General features: G+C 37.0%; 1 protein-coding gene across 12 annotated transcripts in view; it reads left to right on the top strand.

The window, feature by feature from the left end:
* The window catches only part of LTBP1 (latent transforming growth factor beta binding protein 1), a 417,364-nt gene that overhangs the window by 332,513 nt on the left and 64,634 nt on the right, over positions 1-20,217 (top strand). For 11 of the 12 annotated variants that reach the window (XM_082426964.1, XM_082426966.1, XM_082426962.1 and 8 more), the window contains 2 exons: positions 751-873; positions 6,652-6,777. In XM_082426964.1, coding sequence (XP_082283090.1) covers positions 751-873; positions 6,652-6,777 — 249 coding nt within the window. The remainder of the gene's footprint in view (positions 1-750; positions 874-6,651; positions 6,778-20,217) is intronic. The other variant, XM_082426963.1, reaches the window with a different exon arrangement.

Genomic DNA, 20,217 nt, shown 5'->3' with positions numbered 1-20,217 from the left:
ATCCAGGCAACATTATACCTGTTTGTGATAACTGCTGAGTAAGTGACTTTTGATTTTGTTGACTCCCTTGCCTGCCAAAAACTCCTCTTCTTCCCCCTCTGCCACTTTCCACCCTGCTGTCAAGGCTCCAAGTAAGTTCCTTATGTTACACAGGCCACCTTTGACCCCTGTAGTGTCTCTTCTCTAAATTCATGTGACACTGGAAATTGGTTCTATTCTTTTGACAAATATCTTTTTTGACAATTCTTATGTTAAATTATTTTGAACTTATAAAGCAACTCAATATTTTTGTGTTTTTTCTTATTAATATAATTTGGGTTTTTTGGTACAATCATTTTTCTTTGGAGGCAGGGAGCATGCCAAGTACTTTAAAAATCTTTCCTGTAATGCATAATACAGGATCTTGTATAAATAGATGGTCAAGATATTCTTATTTGAAGAATAATTTTATTCTCTATCATCACGGAGAATTTAACCAAGTAAATTACTGTTTGTTATAGAATCTTTACTCTTCCTCTTTGAATTGATTTTATTTGATGTTAAAACTTGTTTATTTATTGTGCAAAGCTAAAATCCTTTCAAAATATTTCATTTCTTAAAAACTCTAAAAGGTAAACTGTCATCCATTTAAAATCATGCGTTATGAGAGATGTAAAATAGTGTTCATTTATGTGAGTCTGGTGTGTAAACATAAGGAAAATGTCTTTCTTAATACAGTTTGTCTTTTAAATTTTGTAAATTGACTTGTAGATATCAACGAGTGCTTGGAGGACAATAGTGTTTGCCAGGGAGGAGACTGCATTAATACAGAAGGGTCCTATGATTGTACTTGCCCAGATGGATTCCAGCTAAATGACAATAAAGGATGTCAAGGTACTTCTCTCTCCATCTTTTAAGTTATAATTTACATTATTGTTCAGTTCTGCATTGCTTCCTGATGACAGTCTGCGGTTTTACCACTTTATATGTAAGTGAGCTATGCCAATTTGTATTTGTTTAATATTTTTCTTGAGTCTACGTCAAGTACAGGAAGTTCTCGCTTTGCACTGCACCATGTTAACTGAAACTCATGTGTTTTGGAACTGTGTCCTAGCTTTGTGTGCTACTGTGGTAACTGAGATCACCTGTACTTTGCTGTTCCTTCCACGGGCCAACCTTGGTACTTGATTCTAAATTATCTTCTAGCTTTTTTATCTCGTTCGTGGGTCTATTTAATTTTGTCCCGTAGCTGATATGTATCTACTTTTTTTTTTTTCCTGATCCCTGTTTTTATACAGTATCCAGCTTCTCCTCTCCCCCAAAAACCTCACTAATGTTTTGGTCACAATTATAGAGGACAGGATTTTATGTTTTTTCAAAGTGCTATCATGTTTAATCTCCTAAACAGCAGTCCTCCTCCCCTTATCTGTGGTTTCATCTTCTGCAGTTTGCTACCCACAGTCAGCTGCAGTCAGAAAATACTAGGTGGAAAATTCCAGAAACAATTCACAAGTTTTAAATTGCTCACTGTTCTAAGCAGTGTAATGAAATCTTGTTCCATCCCATTTCATCCCACCCGGAACGTGAATCATCCCTTTGTCCAACATGTCTCATCTGTCAGTCACTTAGTAGCCATCTCCGCCGTCAGATCCACTGTCGAGGTATCACAGTGCCTGTGTTCCAGTAACTCTTATTTTACTTAATAATAGTTCCAGAGCACAAGGGTAGTGATTCAGCAATTTGGATATACCAAAAAGAAGCCATAAAGGTGCTTTGTTTTTTAAATGAAGAGGTGAAAGTTCTTGACTTACTAAGGAAAGAAAAAAAATCATGTGTTGAGGTTGCTAAGATCTATGGTAAGAACAAAGAGGGAAAAAGAAATTTGTTCTAGCTTTGTTGTCACCCCTCAAACTGCAAAAGTTACGGCCACAGTGCATGATAAGACCTTAGTAAAGATGAAAAAGGCATTAAATATGTACAATAAGATAATTGGAAAGAGAGAGAAATTACATTCACATAACTTTTATTACAGTATACTGTTATAATTCTATTTTTAGTTAGTGTTGTTAATCTCTTACTGTGCCTAATTTATCAATTAAACTTTATTATATGTATGTATAAGAAAAAAGTAGTACATATAGGGTTCAGGACCATCCATGGTTTCAGGTATCCACCGGGGGTCTTATAATGTATCCCCCGGGGGTAAGGGAGGACTGACTGTACAGTGGACACAAGGTACTAATAAGAACACAGCACCAATCACAGCACAGCTTTAACTGAATAACTTCTATGTGCCAGTTGCTGAATTACCTTACTTAATTTGTAAAGAATTGAAGAGGCAACTTTTCTTTTATCCATTTTGTGCATGAGTAACTGAAGCTCAGAGAAGTTAATTAGCACGTTCCTCACTAGTAAGTAATTGAGCTGAGATTTGAACCCAAGATCTTTCCCCACTATTTTCTGTACATTGCCATGCCAATTATTGTTACACTTATAGCCAAAGGAAGGAAGACAATGAGATTCAGTGAATTTTTTTTTTTCCCAGTGTAACACATTGAGTTATTGTTGATGCTGGGGTTAAAAAATCAGATTGTCTAGATCATTTGTTCCATCATTTTTAGCTACACCTAACTGCCCCACAAGTTTTCCTATAATTATTAGTCTTAATAAATCCATGCCTTTTTTCCCATTGAAAACTCAAACTTACCTGTACTCTTATTTATTTCTAATACTGGTTAAATTTTTTTTTCCTCATTGTTGCTCCGCCATTATGGAACTCTGTAGTGTATTCCAAAGTACATATAAATAAAAGCTTGTTGGAGTCATTTTTTATCCATTGCTACTGGACATGTATGACTTTTTTGTTCTCGATTGTCATAAATTATATCCTTCTCGTGTCCCAAATCACAGTATTCTTAAAAGGGAATATGGTGTCTATTCTCTTAGTTGTGAATATTATACCCTGTGTGTCATTATCTACACTCAGCTCTGTGTCCCTGAGATACAAAAGACATGGGCCTTTGCCTTACTGATCCCAAGATTTAAATATACTGCAGTGTGTACCTCATTTGATATCATATATTTATTTACCTTCAAGGTGAATTTAAATTTCTCAGTATTTCCAATACAGAAATTAAATGTGCTTGGATTTAATGTAGTTGAGAAGAAAGGTTTGAATTATAAATTTATGTGACAATATTTCCATTTGGGGTCTTTTACATCTTAATAAAATCTTGATTTATATAAAAATGCCAAGAGATACCCCCCAAACCACCTGAATCCTATTTTTATTACAGACATTTGGGCTTAGAAGTAATATTTTTTCTGTTTCCTCTTGTCACAAATTTTTGACCAAATAGAGGTAAAACCAAGTCTTGTATAAAGAGACCATGATTTCATATTGCAAATTATATGCACTTCTAGAGTTAAAGTGCATAAAACTCATTTAGCCATCTGATTAATTAATTATACTGTCTTCTCTCCGTGTATTAAATTTGTGTTTGTGATTTGATAGGAACTCATATGTGACTGCTCCAAACATATGATGTTTTATTGACTATAAATCATTATTAAATTGACTTTGTTCTCAGTCACATCGGTGATTCCTGATTTCCAGAATAAATTAATGTCTGCTTGAAAAACTTATATCCAAACGAATGAAAAATATTACTGAAGTGGGATAGAGTACCATTTAAAAAATACTATCTGTGAATATGCTCCATCACCCACCTTCTCTGATTAGAGTCTGTTTATAATATCATGCGCACTCACCTTGTTTTGAATGATCTCTCTTTGCCACGTCACTGGAGGCAGCTTTGTGATCCTTCGCTCTGCCTGAAGTTAGTAGCCTACTTCTATCTAATCCCATGATCATGTCAGCATTCTGTACATGGGTGTAGATTTCAGAGTTTGTTTTAATGCTGAAAACATAATTGATGACAATGTGAATAACCATGGAACATATTTGAATAATAATGCATGATAGGCATAAACTTTAAACCTCGCCTAATAATCTGAAGATAGTTCCATATTCAGGAAGGCATTTTCAATTGAAAGTGTAAGACTCTCTTCCCCCAGCAAAGTTAACGATGTCATACAGACAGCATGGAAATTCTATGTTAATACTCTCTTTAGGAATGTGGCAGCATACATTTGATCTTCAGAACACACTCAGTTTCACGTTTTGACTTACACGTGCCAAATTGTGAATTTCTGTGGAATCTTGGACCCATGAAAGAAACCCAACTTAAATATAGTCTGGCTTTCAGCAGAGTTACTAGCAGCATAGTTTAGAAATGCCTCAATAAGTGCAACCCAAATTGAATGCATATGTTTCTCTGGTTCCAGATATTTGTGTTGTTCTTTCTTGGTGGTTTCCTGGAAAAAAGTCTGGGAATTCATCTTCAGTTCCTGTCATCAGACTTTTTAGACAGTTATTTGTTAATCAATGACTTCTCTTTAAGCAAGAAGTTTATGCCCATTATTCCCTACGCAAAGTTGCAAAGTCTGACAGCTTTCATAGGGCCATGTTGAGTCACAGATAAAATAAGGAGGTGGTCTCGGATAACCTCTAGGGCTCTACAAGATGGATATCGACCTGGGACTTGATCTCCAGGCCAGTGGAAGTTTATGGCACTTTGCTGCCCAGGTAGAGGGCAACAGATTCTAGGCAGCAGATTGGAAAGAAAGAATGGAGCTAACGGGTGAAAGAAGGTCAGAGTTCAAGAAAGATTACAACCTAAGGTATTATCAGTAGGTAGAGAGCAAACACAGAGGATACCAGAGATTTTATAAAAGAAGTGAAGAATTTCACAGAGTGGAATCATGTTGAGAAATAGTAAAGTAGAAAATGATTCATTGCTCTTCCTTGAAATATTTTAGTGACAATTAGAAGAATAGGAGAATTGTTAAGAAAATGAGTAATTCCTATTTGATTTCTTAGTTGGGTTCAGCAGTAGATAAGCCAGTTAGCCTGCAATATATGGCAGAAGGAAGGGTAAGGAGTTCAGGCTTAATATAGAGATGGCTTAATCAGTAATATTGCCAGAATTCCTACTACACAGTGAGATCAACAGGGCAAAAAGAAGAGCCCCAGGAGATCCTGGATACGGGGAAAGGATGACTGTCTGGAGGAGGTGAGCTGCCGGGTTGGTGGCTAAGCATGTTCTAGAGGTCACTAGGAAGGTCCCATCATCTGTACCTTTTCCATGTTCCCATTAAGCTTTACAGTTATTCATGTTGGTTCCTGCCTCCCCTGTTACATTGTGAGCTTCATAATGTCAAGGGCCCCTTCCTACTCAGCCTTCTCATAGGAAGCCTTCGGCAAAAGTTTTTAATTGAATTAAAGATGGATTTTTAAGAGGATATGTTGAGGACCTCTTTAGCAAGAGATAAAGAGGAGGACCTAGGAGACTTCAGAAAGATAGGAAAATGACCTTAGTAGGGCTACTGCCTGGATGGTGCCAAGGACCTGTGATACTTTTTATGACCCCAATTAACTAAGAGAACCTCAATCAATCACTCTTCAGTTATTAGAGAATGAACAAAACTGTGAAATTTTTTGGTGGGCAAACATTCATAATACGCTGTTCACTTGCTGTGCCAGGAGCTGGGGACTGAGAGTTAAAATATGCAGTTCTCCTTAAGAAGCAGTCAGTGCAAGAGGGACACAGATGAGACAAACAGCAGTTAAAATGCAGTGCGCGTAGGCAGTTGCATGTGTCAGCACCAGTGTGAACGGGTGAACCATTCTCCATGATTCCGTATGTTGTCCACTTTGGGCACTCTTAGCCAGCATAACTGGGACTAGTTTGAAAGAACACTGCGTTTACACCAAATACTTCCGGCATTATCAGGGTTTAGGAGTGCATCATCACCCTGGCTACAGGGGGCATAATCATTCTTCACTGAGGGCAAGCAGAGTATGAGATGGTCAACACAACTACCGCATGGTTTGTTCATAGCAATAGTCGCTACCACTTTTTGACTCTTGGTTGTGTTGGGTACTGCATTGAGCGCCTGATGCTTATTCACTAATTTCATCATCACAGAGCTGTGCCAATATTAAGACTTTCCCTGGTATAAAAGGCCTTTTTCTTGTACTTTATTTCTTGTATCCATTTTCAGTGAAATACAGATTGTAGTCTATTTCATTTGTATATTCAGACATCTGAGAAGTGCCATTTTTGAGCCAAACACTGTAAGACATGTGCAGCCTTGCCCTTAAGAAGTTCACGGATAGGATAGGCACGGACATGGGGAGACGTACAGGCCACAGGAGAGTTGTTTGCATGGTGGTGGGAGAGGACAAAGGAGAGCACAATATCCACACTGAAGAATATTTCACAGAGGATTTATTTGATTGTAGACCCTCAAGCCTCCAGTATGTCTTTTAAAAAAAGGGTACCTTTGGGTTGAAACTATGAAACTGCTTTTTTTTTTTTAGGTTGAAAATGGTTTGAACTTTGGCTAGTTCCTGTGATTCAACTTAAGTAGTTTCTCTCTCCTGACAGTCCAACTTGTCTTGTGGTCTGGTGTGTGTACAAACTGTATAGTTGTGCCACCAAATAAGTGTCTGACCATTTTGTAATAGATTTTTCTTCTTGTACGTCTGGTATCATAAGAAAACAAAACAGATTTTTTTCAAGTATGTGGAACTCTTCTCGATTCCAGATATTAATGAATGTGAACAGCCCGGACTCTGTGGTCCTCATGGAGAGTGTCTAAACACAGACGGTTCTTTTCACTGCGTCTGCGAGCAGGGTTTCTCACTCTCTGCAGATGGACATACATGTGAAGGTAAGACAAACCATAAGACATCACATAATTATTGCATGATAAAGCAGAGAGGAGATCACTCTCTATTTTAATAGGCAAAGGCTCTGAGACACTGAAAGACACTCATGAATTAAGGCCTTAGAACATGTATGCACCAAGGTGACCCCTACCCGAAATCACAGCTCGGGGTGGCTGGGATTTACAAACAGGATAACCGGCCATCATGATGGTGAAAATACTCACAGGTGATTCCACTACTGGTACAAGTCAAAATGTGTGGGAGGTGATGATTTTAGGTGCACATGGGAGACCTAAAGGAAAACGGGGGCAACATCCTGATGTAACTCGAGACTCTGCCAATTTTGATTATGCTTCATATAGACCATCTGAATCATTCTGTTTATAAAAATGCCTTGCTTGATTGTTTCTCTGTACCACTGTCGGCAGAGACTTTCCAGAGTTATTCCTCTCATATCCTTAGCTCTAAGCCAGTATATTTTCTTATCTATCAGTATTTATTATGTCCTAAAAGCTAATTAACTTGTAAGATGTTACGATAACACTGTGGGCTTCCCATTGGCAACCTCTGTATGTTTGCAGGGATACAGCACTGGTTATATTCATAAGATTTATATCTTGATGACTTATTATAGTTTGATAAATTGAGGAATAATTCATCTGAACCTTTATAAAAGTAAACCGAGAAGATTCCTATAATCATAATTTTAATCCATCCCTTTGTGAATCTAGGTTATCAAAACCCAGCTATGTTTTAAAGAAGTATGAAGGTTTTGTTCTGGGCCTATGATAGGATCCAAATGCTTTGCTCTAAAAAATCGTGCAGCAGGAAGTGTGTGCTCTCCTAACCCAGACCACAGTGGACTCAAGCCGAGGAATGGTAACCAGGTTCATCTGAAACTAATTATTACATTGGGAAGAATAAACTGATCTTATAAAAAGCAGGAGATTGTTGAAATTGCTCTCTTGCTGAGCAGACAAAACATTGATACCAGATTTGGTTTCAAGTGAAAGAGAGATAGTCCAGGGTGGGGTTTAAACAAGCAGATTCTGAGGGGTTTGAAAGAGATCAAAAGTGGGGAAATGGAGAAAAACATCATAAAGATGACCATGAGAGGTTTACTCCATGTTTCAGTGGTTCAAGTTTTAATTAATTTTATATTTAGAGCTCTTAAGAAAGACAGGGCATGAATGCATACATTCTGGGGGGATCACAGTATTCCCTGGTGGAGGGAATAGGGCGCTAGCCCACCTGGGTCACTGACGAAACGAATTTGCAGAATGCGCATTTCCCAGCCTCCTAGAAAGGTGCAGGTTTGCTTCTTCAGCTAGCTCTAAAACATGGATAGTAAGGGCTTCCTTTGCTGAAAAATGGTCCCAGTTACAACTGCCAATAGCTGTGCCATGCAAAAACTATATTCAGAAAAAATGTCAGTCACCTCAAGTGCTCACCAGTCAAAGCCATTGCTCCAGAAGAATATACCAATATAAGCATATTCACATTTATTTTTTCTTTTGTACTTTATAATTTTTCTTTAATTCTGTATCTTTTAAAATCCTGATTTCTGCAACTCCAGAGTTACATAATCACTCTAATTTAGTTGCAGTTCTAATTTTGTTAGTCATTTACTGGGCAGCGATTGGAATTTTAAAATGTGTTTTTAGAAAACTTCCAGTGCTTTGTAAATTACTGTACTTTAGTATACTGTCTTTGACACTTGTTCCATATTTTTTACTCCAGAATCTGGACAGTTTTACAAAAGTAAAAAAAGTAGATAATTTAGAATATTGTGCTGATATATGGCGGTATAACTAGAAAGCTCCCTAATTATTAGGCATGTTAATCTCTTTTTAGAATAAGCTTTGCAAGATTTTCATTTTTTGTGGTCTTAATCCAATATATTAAACTGGTCCAAATTTTCCGTCGTTGGACTTAGCCTGAAACTTGTGACAGTAGCAGTATGTCCTGGTTCTACCTTTGGCAGTGGTGTAGGACGAAGCTAGTCCGTGTGATGGGGATTTAGCTATGGAGGTGATGTGCATAGGACTTGAATTAACATTGAGAAGTGGCTGGCACCCTTATTTCATGCCCATCTACCAGCTTACTTCCGAACTTCTAATTAAAGCAGTGGAAGCCACGTGGACGTGTGAGGGCTGGCATACCCTGCTTTAAGCAGGGCTGAAGGAATCCCACCCAGCTGAGGGAAGGAGGGCCCTTCCCTGATTTCCTATGACTGGGAGAGTTATTGAACCACAACGAAGAGGTGTACTCTGTCAACGTGAACTGTCTCAGGTATCAAGTAGCATGGCCGATTCTTTGGAAATACAAACAGCACCACTGGCTCCTTCCTTTCCCTTATGTATGTGCTGCTCTGGGAGCACGTATGTGGGAGAGGATGGAGAAACATCTTGTTTTTCCCACGTGAGATAAAGAAGAACAGTGTCATTTGAAGTTTGAGTGGAGTGGGAAGGAAGTGATGGATGAGCAGCTATTTATTTATTTATTCATTCCCTCAGCAGTGACAGAGTGCCTGTCTTGTGCCAGGCACCATTACTGTTCCGAGGTCAAGACACACACTGTTCTTGTGCACATGGAGCTTACATTCTAGGAAGGGATTCAGGGATCAATAAGTAAATAGTACATATAGAAAATTACGTTGTTGTATTTAACTAATATAACATGGTTATACTTTATGGATATAAATAAGTGCAGGGTATGGCATGCCATATATAATTTATAATGCACAGGATTTTTTTCCCAAGTCCTATATGTGGATGTCAGGAAAGTACAGGGAAGCAGGACCCTTCTGATTTACTTCCACCTCGGTCGTTCTCGGTAATTCTTTCTTTTCTTCTCATAACTGCAGTTCATCATTTCCTGCCACCTCCTTTGCACCCTCTAGCCAGAGCTTTTATCTTGTGTAGGAAAACAAAGGAAATTTTTTCTTCTTTCATTCAGCTCACTGTTTTATATTTCAATTTATCTTATCGATTTGTTTTAAAAAGTTACAATTCTTTGGCCCCTTTATTTTTCCCCACTTTTTAAATTGCGGCATTTTAATTCATAGGAAAAATATGTATCATCTCATTTATAAGCTGACTCAGGGTTTGGTTTCTTCATCATCAGCAGAATGTGAGTGAGTGGGAAGAAGAATAGGGAAACGTGTGACTGTATCCTCAGTGTCACCGTGTCCGTCCCCTGACTCCCATAGAGAAATGCCTCCTGGTCTCTGACTTGGCATCACTCCATTCACGTGCCTCTGGGCAGGCTGCTCTTGGCCAGGAATGGCTGTGCTCTCCCAGTTGGGTGTCCAGGTTGACTGAGACCTTGTATGACAACAAGTAGAACTGGGGACATTGGGCATCTCTAGACCCCACTGTGCTTTCTAGTCTGTTCACATAATAGACCGGGCACACTGGTCTAGCAGGGACCTCAGAGGAGCCCGGCAACACAGAGGGAGCGTTGGTGACTTACGGAACCTGCTTAGTCATGGCTAATTAAGCCTCCAAACCATGACCAAAAGCACTCCCTAAAGCCCTGTCCTTTAGAAAGCAGCCTCATTCATTCATCCATTTGACAAATATTTATTACGTGTGTGCTATGTTCTGGCCACTCTTCTAGGAACTGAGGCTGTGTCAGTGAACAAAAAAAGATCCCCAGTTTCTTGGAGACAATAAACTAATAAGCAAACTACGTAATATGCTAGACAGTGATAAACCCCATGAAAAAGAGTGGAGTAATGGGGTTCTGAGGGCTGGAGTGAAGAATGGAAGCTGGTACAGTACAGACTAGGGCAGTCACAATGGGCTGTTCTGCCTCTGTAATGTGGGTTAATGAAAGTAATACTAAAATTGTGTCTGAGTAACAGATAAAGCCATGTTAAGTGCTTTTCTTTTTCAAACTGATCATCTCCTGGCTAAGTGATAATAGCCTGTCAATAAATAGACAAGAGGACATGAGATCATCTGCTAAAGGCCTTTTTCCCACTACCAACATGAGTTCTGTTGTCCAGACAGGGGAATAAAAAATCAGAGTACAACACCAAGAGCAAACCCTAATGTGAACTATCGGCTTTGGGTGATCATGATGTGTCAGTGTAGGTTCATCAGTTGTAACAGATGGACCCCTCTGGTGGGGGATGTTGACAGTGGGCGACGCTAGGGGATGGTTTTGGGAAAACAAGGGGAATATGGAAACTTTATGTGAAATTTTACTGTGAACCTGAAACTGCTCTTTAAAGTCTGTTTTTAAAAATCAGGCATTCCTGGCATTACCTGTTTTTCATCAGAAAAAAAAAAAAAATCAAAACCTTTAAGTTCAAGTCTATATTCGACTGCTGTCTTTTTCTCCCCTGAATTTTGTTGTTTATATTTCTCACTTTTCAAAATAATACCCCAGATGGAGTATGTGATCAGGAACTTCTCTCATATTCAAAACAACTCTCATATTGATTTAAAAATTGAGAACTATAGGATTGGAAGGGGACTTCTTAGAACATCTAGGCTGAACTCTGAATCCCAAAGCACTCAAAGAATCAAGTCCTATTGTTGAACAGCTGTAAAGGCTCTAATCCTGTAACCTATTTAGATATCTACCATAAACCACTTCTTGCTAACTCATTCATTTGGAAGGGAAAACACAACAAATGCAAGTGGTAAGGATGGCTAGTTTCTTGAAGTTGACTGAGAACAGTGATATCAGAAAGATTAAAAGAAGTTGGGTCCAAACTCTTAGGCCAATTTTGTGTTCACTGGGAACCAGAAAAAACAGTAAAGGCAACCTTTGCCAAATCAAAGAAATAAAAACGAACTGGGAGCTAGTGTGGTTTTGTTTTCAGACTTTGAGGTACATTTTCTATGAACAGTGTAGAAAGAAAGTATAAAACCATTGCTGACAACACTCCAAGGCAGTTGGTGGTTTTGTGGCATGGAGATAGAACTTTATGTCTATCACCGAAGAGAAAATATTTTTGAAAATGACTTAGCCAAGTAGGACATTGAAGTACCCTGACACAATAATATATTACATCTGGCTGCTTGGCGCAAAGATTTTTAGGTTTTTTTTAGTACTTTTAGAGTTGGAAACTGAAAAACCCAGCAAGAGAACACAGCCGGAGTGTTGCTTTTCTGAAGACAGGGAATTCAGCTCAACAACAGGATCCTTTCCCTCCCTTGTGTAAAAAAGAATCAGACAACATTCCAGGTGAGGAAGGGAAGTGGCCTCTTGCTGTAAAGGCTACTGTTCTTCACACTCTCTCCTCCTGTGAATGTACTTCTGCAGAAGTGAATGAAATGGATGATCAAATCATTAGGGAGAGAGCTGAGGAAATCTTGCTGGAATAAGCTGCTTTTGGACCTGGAATACATATTTTCCATGCGTTGTTTGATTGTCCTCCGTATATGAACATTTTTATAAATTCATAATGGTAGCAAAAAAAATTCAAGAGCTCTTCCTAAGCCTTTTATTGCTGCTGACCTTTTAAAACCCCAGAGCTATGGAAAATCATCTGTTCATAGAAGAAGTAAACACTTTTCCTTGTAGCCAAAAAAATAGACATGAAACTGCCAGAAAGGGAAGTCTGTGAATAGGCGGGCTGCCCTTCACACTTCCTGCTGTGGCCCCCCCTCCCCCAGCTCATGTCTGGGGCACCGAGAGCTTCCTGCATCTACTTTGACCAGTCTTTTGATGTCATCAACAACCCAAGTTCTTGAGAGATCATGGAAGGTTGTTGTGAATAATATTTTCATACTTTAGACCTACATTGTAATGCTTAATATATTGATTCCAGAATCAGTTACTTTTTAGGCATCTAACAGAGAATATCATATGATTGTCTTGGACGCCCAGTGTGAGTGGACTGGAGATACTTCACATATCTGATTTCATGACTTTATTAAAACAACAGCAGTAATAGTAATAGCCAGCATTCACTGAGTTCTTATTAGGAGCCAGGCACTATGCTAAGTGTGTTGTACCCATTTTCTCTTTTAATCTTCACGACAAACCTATAGGTAGGTTAAGTACTAATTGGTATGCTTTTGGCTGCAATGAGCAGCTTACTATAAGGAAATTTATTATACTAATAAGAAGTGCAGAGATTGTCACCTCTCATCTACTATAGGTCTCTATATAACATCACTTTCTCAGTGAGCCCTTTTTTTTCTCATTTTTTTTGAAGTATAGTTGACTTACAATGTTGTGTTAATTATTGCTGTACAGCAAAGTGATTCAGTTATACATATATATACATTCTTTTCCATTATGGTTTATCATAGGATATTGAATATAGTTCCCTGTGCTATTCAGTAGGACCTTGTTGTTTATCCATTCTATATATAATAGTTTGTATCTGCTAATCCCAAACTCCCAATACATCCCTTTGCCACCCTCCTCCCCCTTGGCAACCACCAGTCTATTCTCTGTGTCCCTGATTCTATTTCTCTTTCATAGACAGGTTCATTTGTGTCATATTTTTGATTCCACATGTAAGTGATATCATGCGGTATTTGTCTTTCTCTTTCTGACTTACATCACTTAGTATGATAATCTCCAGTTGCATCCATGTTGGTGCAAATGGCATTATTTTGTTCTTTTTTATGGCTGAGTAGTATTCCATTGTATATATGTACCACATCTTTTTTACCCATTCATCTGTCAGTAAACCCTTTTCTAATCACCCTTTCTCACCTTCACTCACCCCCAACATTCCCGTTCCCTGCTTTTTTTTTTAACTACTTTATTCTCCTTCTGTGTCTTATCTATTGTTTATTGTCCGACCCCCCTGCTAGACTCTAAGGCTGATAAGACAGGAATCTTCATCTGTTTTGTTCATTACTTTGTGCCATTAGTTAGGGCCCAATAAATACTTTGTGAACGAATGAAGGATGATGAACTGTCTGTAACTCATCCTGGACTGTCAGGAAACAGACATAATTGAGTGTGTTGTGCACTTCTGCAAAGCCTTCCCTTTTTTTTTTTGAGGATTTAATTCCCTAAAGCACACCCTGCTTAGTAATTTGGTGCAACAATGGTTAAGAAGTTAGGCTGTGGAGTCTGAGGTTACATGGGCTTGAACTCTTACTCCAGCGCTTCCAAGCTGTGTGGACTTGAGTCAGTTGAGTAAGATGCTCACATGCCTCAGTTCCTCACTGCATGATGAGGATAAAATACAGCACTTACTTGGAGTTTGTTGGGAGAGGTAAGTATGTTGATAATGTGTTGGCAAGTATCAACTTAGAATGCAGCCTGGCCCCTAGAACATGCTCGATGAATGTGAATTATTGTTAGTATTTTAGCACTTCTTACCCGGGCACTCAAGTTATTGCTGTTTGTTTCCCTTAATATGTGGGCACCTAAAAGGAAGGGGACATTTAACATCTATTTATTTTTATATGATCTGTGCTTAGAAAATATATGGCACACAGTTGTATTGTTTGTGAATTAAATTGTCTGGTAGTTCTAAGTCCAGGTCTGGATATAAACAAATTACTATATTTTTTCCATTTTTAAACCCCCAATTTTATTAAAGTCATGTAGAATACGGTACAGTAACTCATTTATACATAATTTGCTTTAAATTCCTCACCCTTTGTGTTCCCTAAGCATTACATGTGACTAACTTTCCCCATTCACCTCTGAGGTATTTCAAGTTTTTAAGCGTTTCATGTGTCAATTGCCAGTAAACTGATCGCTCATGCTAATGCTTATTTGCATTTAAGTATTGACACTGTTATTTCTAGAGGTACACTGTCTATCTTCTGTGGTTTCATAACTAATCTTTCTTGGCCTCCTGTTTGAATATAGAAAGAGAAAAATTAGAATAGTGAAAAAAAAATGGGAATTTTTTTGGCTGATCCTATATTGCCTCTGGGGCCCAAGTGTCAAAAAGATGAATCTGGGGTTTGATGTATTTGGCCTGTGCTTAGGGTTTTCTCCCCGTCTCACTGGCAGCACCTCTTAGTGTAAGAGACACTGTATGAGAAGAGAAAATGTACAGCATGACTCTGAAGTTAGAATGAGATATTTTTTAGGAAAGCTCAGGTGTTAAAATGCAAAACCATTAAATGAATGCAGAGATAATCCGAACGGTTATAAATAGATGTGATAAGACAAAATAGTGCGTTTTCAAAACGGATACAATGTAAAAACACACATAGTATCTTTTTCAAGTAATTGTGGCAGGAGAAATAGGCAATTGGAGTTCAAGATATTTTCCATGAGTGTCTAAAGAACTTTTTCTTAATGGCATGGAATTTATTCAAAATGGAGAATTTATTCAAATACTCCACTTTTTGTGATATTCCATTATATGATGGTAAATGAGGATTATTCTTTACCTTTGGGAGTAGAAAAGTGTTTTTTAAAAGCTTTCTTCCAGTTTCTTCTCTTTAAATTTTTAGAAATGTTTTTTTTCTGTGGCAAATTCAAATCCTTCTCATTCAGTTTCCCAGTTTTTATATAACATTTTTTCAGTCCATCGTGGGAAGAAATAGGAAGAAAATGGCTTTTTAAGTTCAGAAATCACTTTGATTCTCTTTCTCTCGAAAGAAGCATGGATGATTTATTGTGTTTACAAGTTTTGCTTTTGTGAAAAGAAAAAGTGTTTGGTGTCTCATTAAAAATATACTACCTTTTCAACTTAACTCAGAGTTTTTCCTTTAAATGTCACAGATACTCAGTTGTGGATTTTCACCGATAATACTGAGGTTTTTATCGTAATTGAACAAACATCTGGTGCTTGCAGTGGCTTCCCCAGGCAGCACCTCTCCCCTCCACCTGTGTCTCCGTTTTCTGAGGGGAAAGATCTGTACCCAGTGCAAACTGCAGGCTTTCAGAGCTGTTTAATGACACAGATGCCCTTTCCAGCTACAGAACCTGAGGAGAAGTGAGACAGACCACTTTCCCCATTTTCTTAGTCTTTCACTGCATGAGCTGGTTAATACGGTTTGAAATGTGAAAGCCAAAACACTCTTCTGAAGTTTTTCTTAAAGCAGTTGATCTAAAATTATTTCATTCATGAGGATTTTCATCCTTGGCCTTATTTTGAATAATAGAGATAATCTTCTGTACATTTATTCCACTTCCTTGTCTTCAAAAGCCAAATGGAAATGAGAAGCGACATAATTTAAATACTGGAAAAATTCTTAGGACTTTTCGGGGTCTTAAAAAAAACCCACAAAATTTAAAAACTCATTAATTTTATATTTTACCCTCATGTAGAAGAACATTTACTAGCTGTATTAATTTTAAACTTATGGAAGGGCATGTGGGGTGGGGAAAGAGAGGAGAACTAGGAACCCACTCTCAGCAGTTCAGATGCACGTGGGAGGGAGTGTTGCCAGTAAGGGCCTGTACTGATCCAGATCAGTCATCATTAATGCTTAATAGTCAAATATGACCTCCCTTTGCACATCACATGTGTCTGTTTAAATATTCATGATTGCTAAAACCCTATATCCTAGAACATTAGGATTCCAGTCTGTTCTGAACATACAGCAATGCTGTTATAATTCTAAGAAAATGATTTAAAAATTCATTCCATAGTAATTCTCCATCACCTTCTACAAAAAATAGTAGCATAGTCTGGACAGTATTCAAATGATTCCCTTGACTTGCAGTGGGTCACATAGAAATGTTCAAATTTTAAGAAAAGATGTATTGTGTTACATTGGTTCTCTTATTTTCACCTGTATTCCTACTTAAGAAAAAACAAAAACAGAAAAATAACTCTATTAAGAGTCCATTAATAGTTTAGTCTAATAAGCATACATCTCTTACCAAGGGGAAAGGGAGACAGAATGAGCTTTTGAATGTGTAAGATGGTCTTTAACCAGGAAATACAGCAGTGTGGATTGGCTTTTTATTTTTTTTAAGTAAATTTTTTAAATTGCTTAAAATATATAAAGAAAAGTGCATCAGTCATAAGGGTACTTTTGATAAACTTTTACAGAGTGAGCACAGTAGGTAATGAGCCCCTTGAATGGTCTCTCAAGCTTCTTCCTGATTATTACCCATCCCCCAGCCCCATACCCACACACAGCAATAACCACTATTTTGTCTTCATTACCATGGCTTTGTTTTGCCTGGTTTTGAACACTGTATCAGTGGAATTATGTAGCAGGTACTCATTTGTGTCTGGCTTATTTCATTCAACATTATGCTTATAAACTTCACCTGTGTTATATGTAACAGTACTTCATCTTCAGTGCTGTACAGTATTTCATTGTATGAATATACTACAATTATGTATCCATTCTACTGTTGATGGCCATTTGGATTTCTTCAAGTTTGGGACTGTTGTAAATAAAGCCTTAGTAATCTTGAACATACCTTTTGGTGGATGTAATCACTAATTTCTGTTGGATATTACCTGGTAGTGAAATTTATAGGTCACAGAACATATGTATGTCTCATTTTCATAAATACAGCCAGTTTTTCAGACTACCAATTTACACTGCCACCAGTTAAGTGTGAGACTTGCAGTGCCACATCTTGTCAACAGCTGGAATTATCAGTCCTTTTAAAGGTTAGCCATGCTGAGTAATGGTATCTCACTGTGGTGTCAATTTGCATTTCCCTTGTGAGGACTGATGTGCAACAACTTTTCATACCTTTATATTGGCTCTTTCAGTATTGTTTCATTTGTCTACTTCTGTATAACAAACCTCTTCAAAAGGAGGTACCCTACACAACAGTTCTCTCCATGGTAACTTCAGTTGAACCCAAGTTCTTAATTTTAATGAAGTCCAGTGTTTTAATTATTTCATTTGAGATCAGTACTTATTGTGTCCATAATCTTTGAAAACCCTGAAGTCATTATGATACCTTTTATATTTTCTTCTGAAAGCTTTATTTTATATTTTACATTTGGAATCTGTCCTTGCCATGAAATTGATTTTTGCATATGGTGCGAAATAGAGGTCAAGATTTATTGGGTTGGCCAAAAAGTTTGTTTGGGTTATGGCGCCATCTTCTGGAAAAACCCAAATGAACTTTTTGGCCAACTCAATACTTTTTTCCTATGTCCATTTGGGTCATGGCTGTTTGAGAAGAGCAGCCTTTTCCCACTGATCGGCACTGGTAACTCTGTTATGAAGCATGTGGTCAAATATATATGGGTCTATTTCGTCCTCATTCTATCCATAGGTTTACTTATCTACCCTTGCTCCAATAGCATACTCTCTTAATTACAGTGGCTTTATAATCAATTTAAATATATGGTGCTGCAAATTCTAAATTGTTATATTTTGTTGTTCACTGAGATTGTCAGGCCTATTCTTGGCCCTTTTCATTTCTATATAAGTTTTACAATCAGCTTATCAATTTTCAACAAAAAAAACTCTGCTGGGATTTTGTTTGGAATTGCGTTGACTCAATAGGTCAATTTGGGAAGATTTCACATTTCACAATATTGAGTCTTCCAATCCATAAATAAGACATATCCCTCAATTTGCTTAGGTTTTCTTTCATTTATCCTGGTGTTTCTTTGCAGCTTTTTTGTGTAAGGTCTTACACAACATTTTTAGACTTATGCCTAGGTTTTTAATATTTTTGTACTGTAGTGAATGGTACTTAAAGTGTTTTTTTTTTTTACCCTTATAATTGTTTGTTACTAGTGCATAGAGCTACATTTGATTTTTGTACATTGACCTTGTATCTATTACCTTACTAAATTTACTTGTTATTTCTAGTAGTTTATCTGCAGATTCTTTCGGATTTTGTACATAAACCATTATGTTGTAGATGAAAAAGTATTTACTTATTTTCTTTTGATAATTATACTTTTCTTATCTTAGTCTTTCTAGGACCTCTACTACATAAAGGTCGTGATAGCTAGCTTCTTTGTCTCATTCCTGATCTCAGCAGGGAAAGTATTTAATATTTAAGTATGGTGTTTGCCATAGTTTTGTTTTTTTAATATGTACTCTTTATCAGATAAGGAAATTCTTTTCTATTTATGATTTGCGAAGTCTTTACTATGAATGGTTTTGAATTGTAGTAGATGCTTTTTCTGTGTCTATTAAAAAAATTATTTTCTCCTTTATTCTGTTAATGTGAATTGCATGGACTGATTTGTTTAAACAAGATGAAAGTTTGCTTCTATGTAGCTGTTCAAGCACAAGTAATAGAGGGTTCAGAATGCAAGTGTACAGCACTGGAACCCAGACAATATCTGTTTTATTCTGCTCTCCTTGACATGTGGTTTCCATATCATGGTCCAAGATGGTAGCTCTAGTGGTCACCATCACATGTGCATTCCAGCCATATTAATTTTTTTTTTTAGTGAAAATACCCTTGCATTCTTACAATTAACCCATTAGTCATGATGTATTAGCCTTCTTACATATCCCGGGAGCCAAACTGATAACATTTTTTTAGAATATCTACGTCCATGTTCATGTAAATTTTCCTTCCTCTTAATGTCCTGGTGAAGTTGTGGAGTCATGGTGGTTCTGGTTTCATAAAATAAGTTGAAAGTATCCCTTCTTTCGGTTTTTCTGAAAAAAGTATGTGTTAAATTGGTGTTACTTTTTCCTCGGATTCCTTGAAGAATTTACAGGTAAAGTCATTTGTGCCTGGAATTTTTGGTTTTGTTTTATTTTGGGGGTGTGTGTGTTATGAAAGTTTTTAAACTGTAGTTAAGATGTACTTAAAAGATAAAATAACATTGTTTTTTGACTTTTCATGTCAGTTTTGTTAACTTTTGTTTTTCAAGGAATCTATACACTTTAGGTAAAATTTCCAGTGCATTGGCACAGAGGTGTTCATAATATCATCTTCTTATCTCTTCTTAATGTCAGTAGAATGTGTAGTAATGCCTTCCATTTTTTATTTTAGTAATTTATGCTTTCTCTGTTTTGCTCTCACTTAGTCTTCCTAGGGTGTATTGGTCTTTGCAAAGAAAAAACTTTCTTTTGTTAAGTTTTCTTTGTTTGCGATTATATTAATTTCTGCTTTTATACTTTTTACTTTCTTGGGGTTTAATTTGTCCTTAATTCTAACTTCTTGAGATTGATCCTTGGATCATTGGATTTCAAACTTTTCTAATATATGTATTTATGACTAAGAATAGCTTTACTGCATTCACAAGTTCTGATGTTTTTTTGTTATTCAGATAAAACTATTTCAAGTCCATTGTCTTTTTTCTTTGACCAATGAATTATTTAGAGTTGTTTTGTTTAATATCTAGAAATTTAGAGATTTTTACCTATCTTTTTGTTATTAATTTCTATCACTAGTCAACTAAACATACTTTCAATGACTTCAATCCTTAAAGTTTGTTGTGGCTCAGAATATGGTCACTTTTAGTAACTATCCCTTGTGTACTTGAAAGAAATGTATATTCTGCATTGGACCTGTGTATATTAATTGGGATCAGTTTGTAAATTGTGTTGTTCATATCATCTATATCCCTATTTTTTTTTTTGCCTGCTTATTACATA

The sequence above is a fragment of the Balaenoptera physalus genome (genome assembly GCF_965194825.1).
Source record: "Balaenoptera physalus genome assembly, chromosome: 15".
NCBI classification, from domain to species: Eukaryota; Metazoa; Chordata; class Mammalia; order Artiodactyla; family Balaenopteridae; genus Balaenoptera; species Balaenoptera physalus.
The sequence above is the reverse complement of the archived record's forward strand: the minus strand, read 5'-3'. Positions and strand labels throughout refer to the sequence as shown.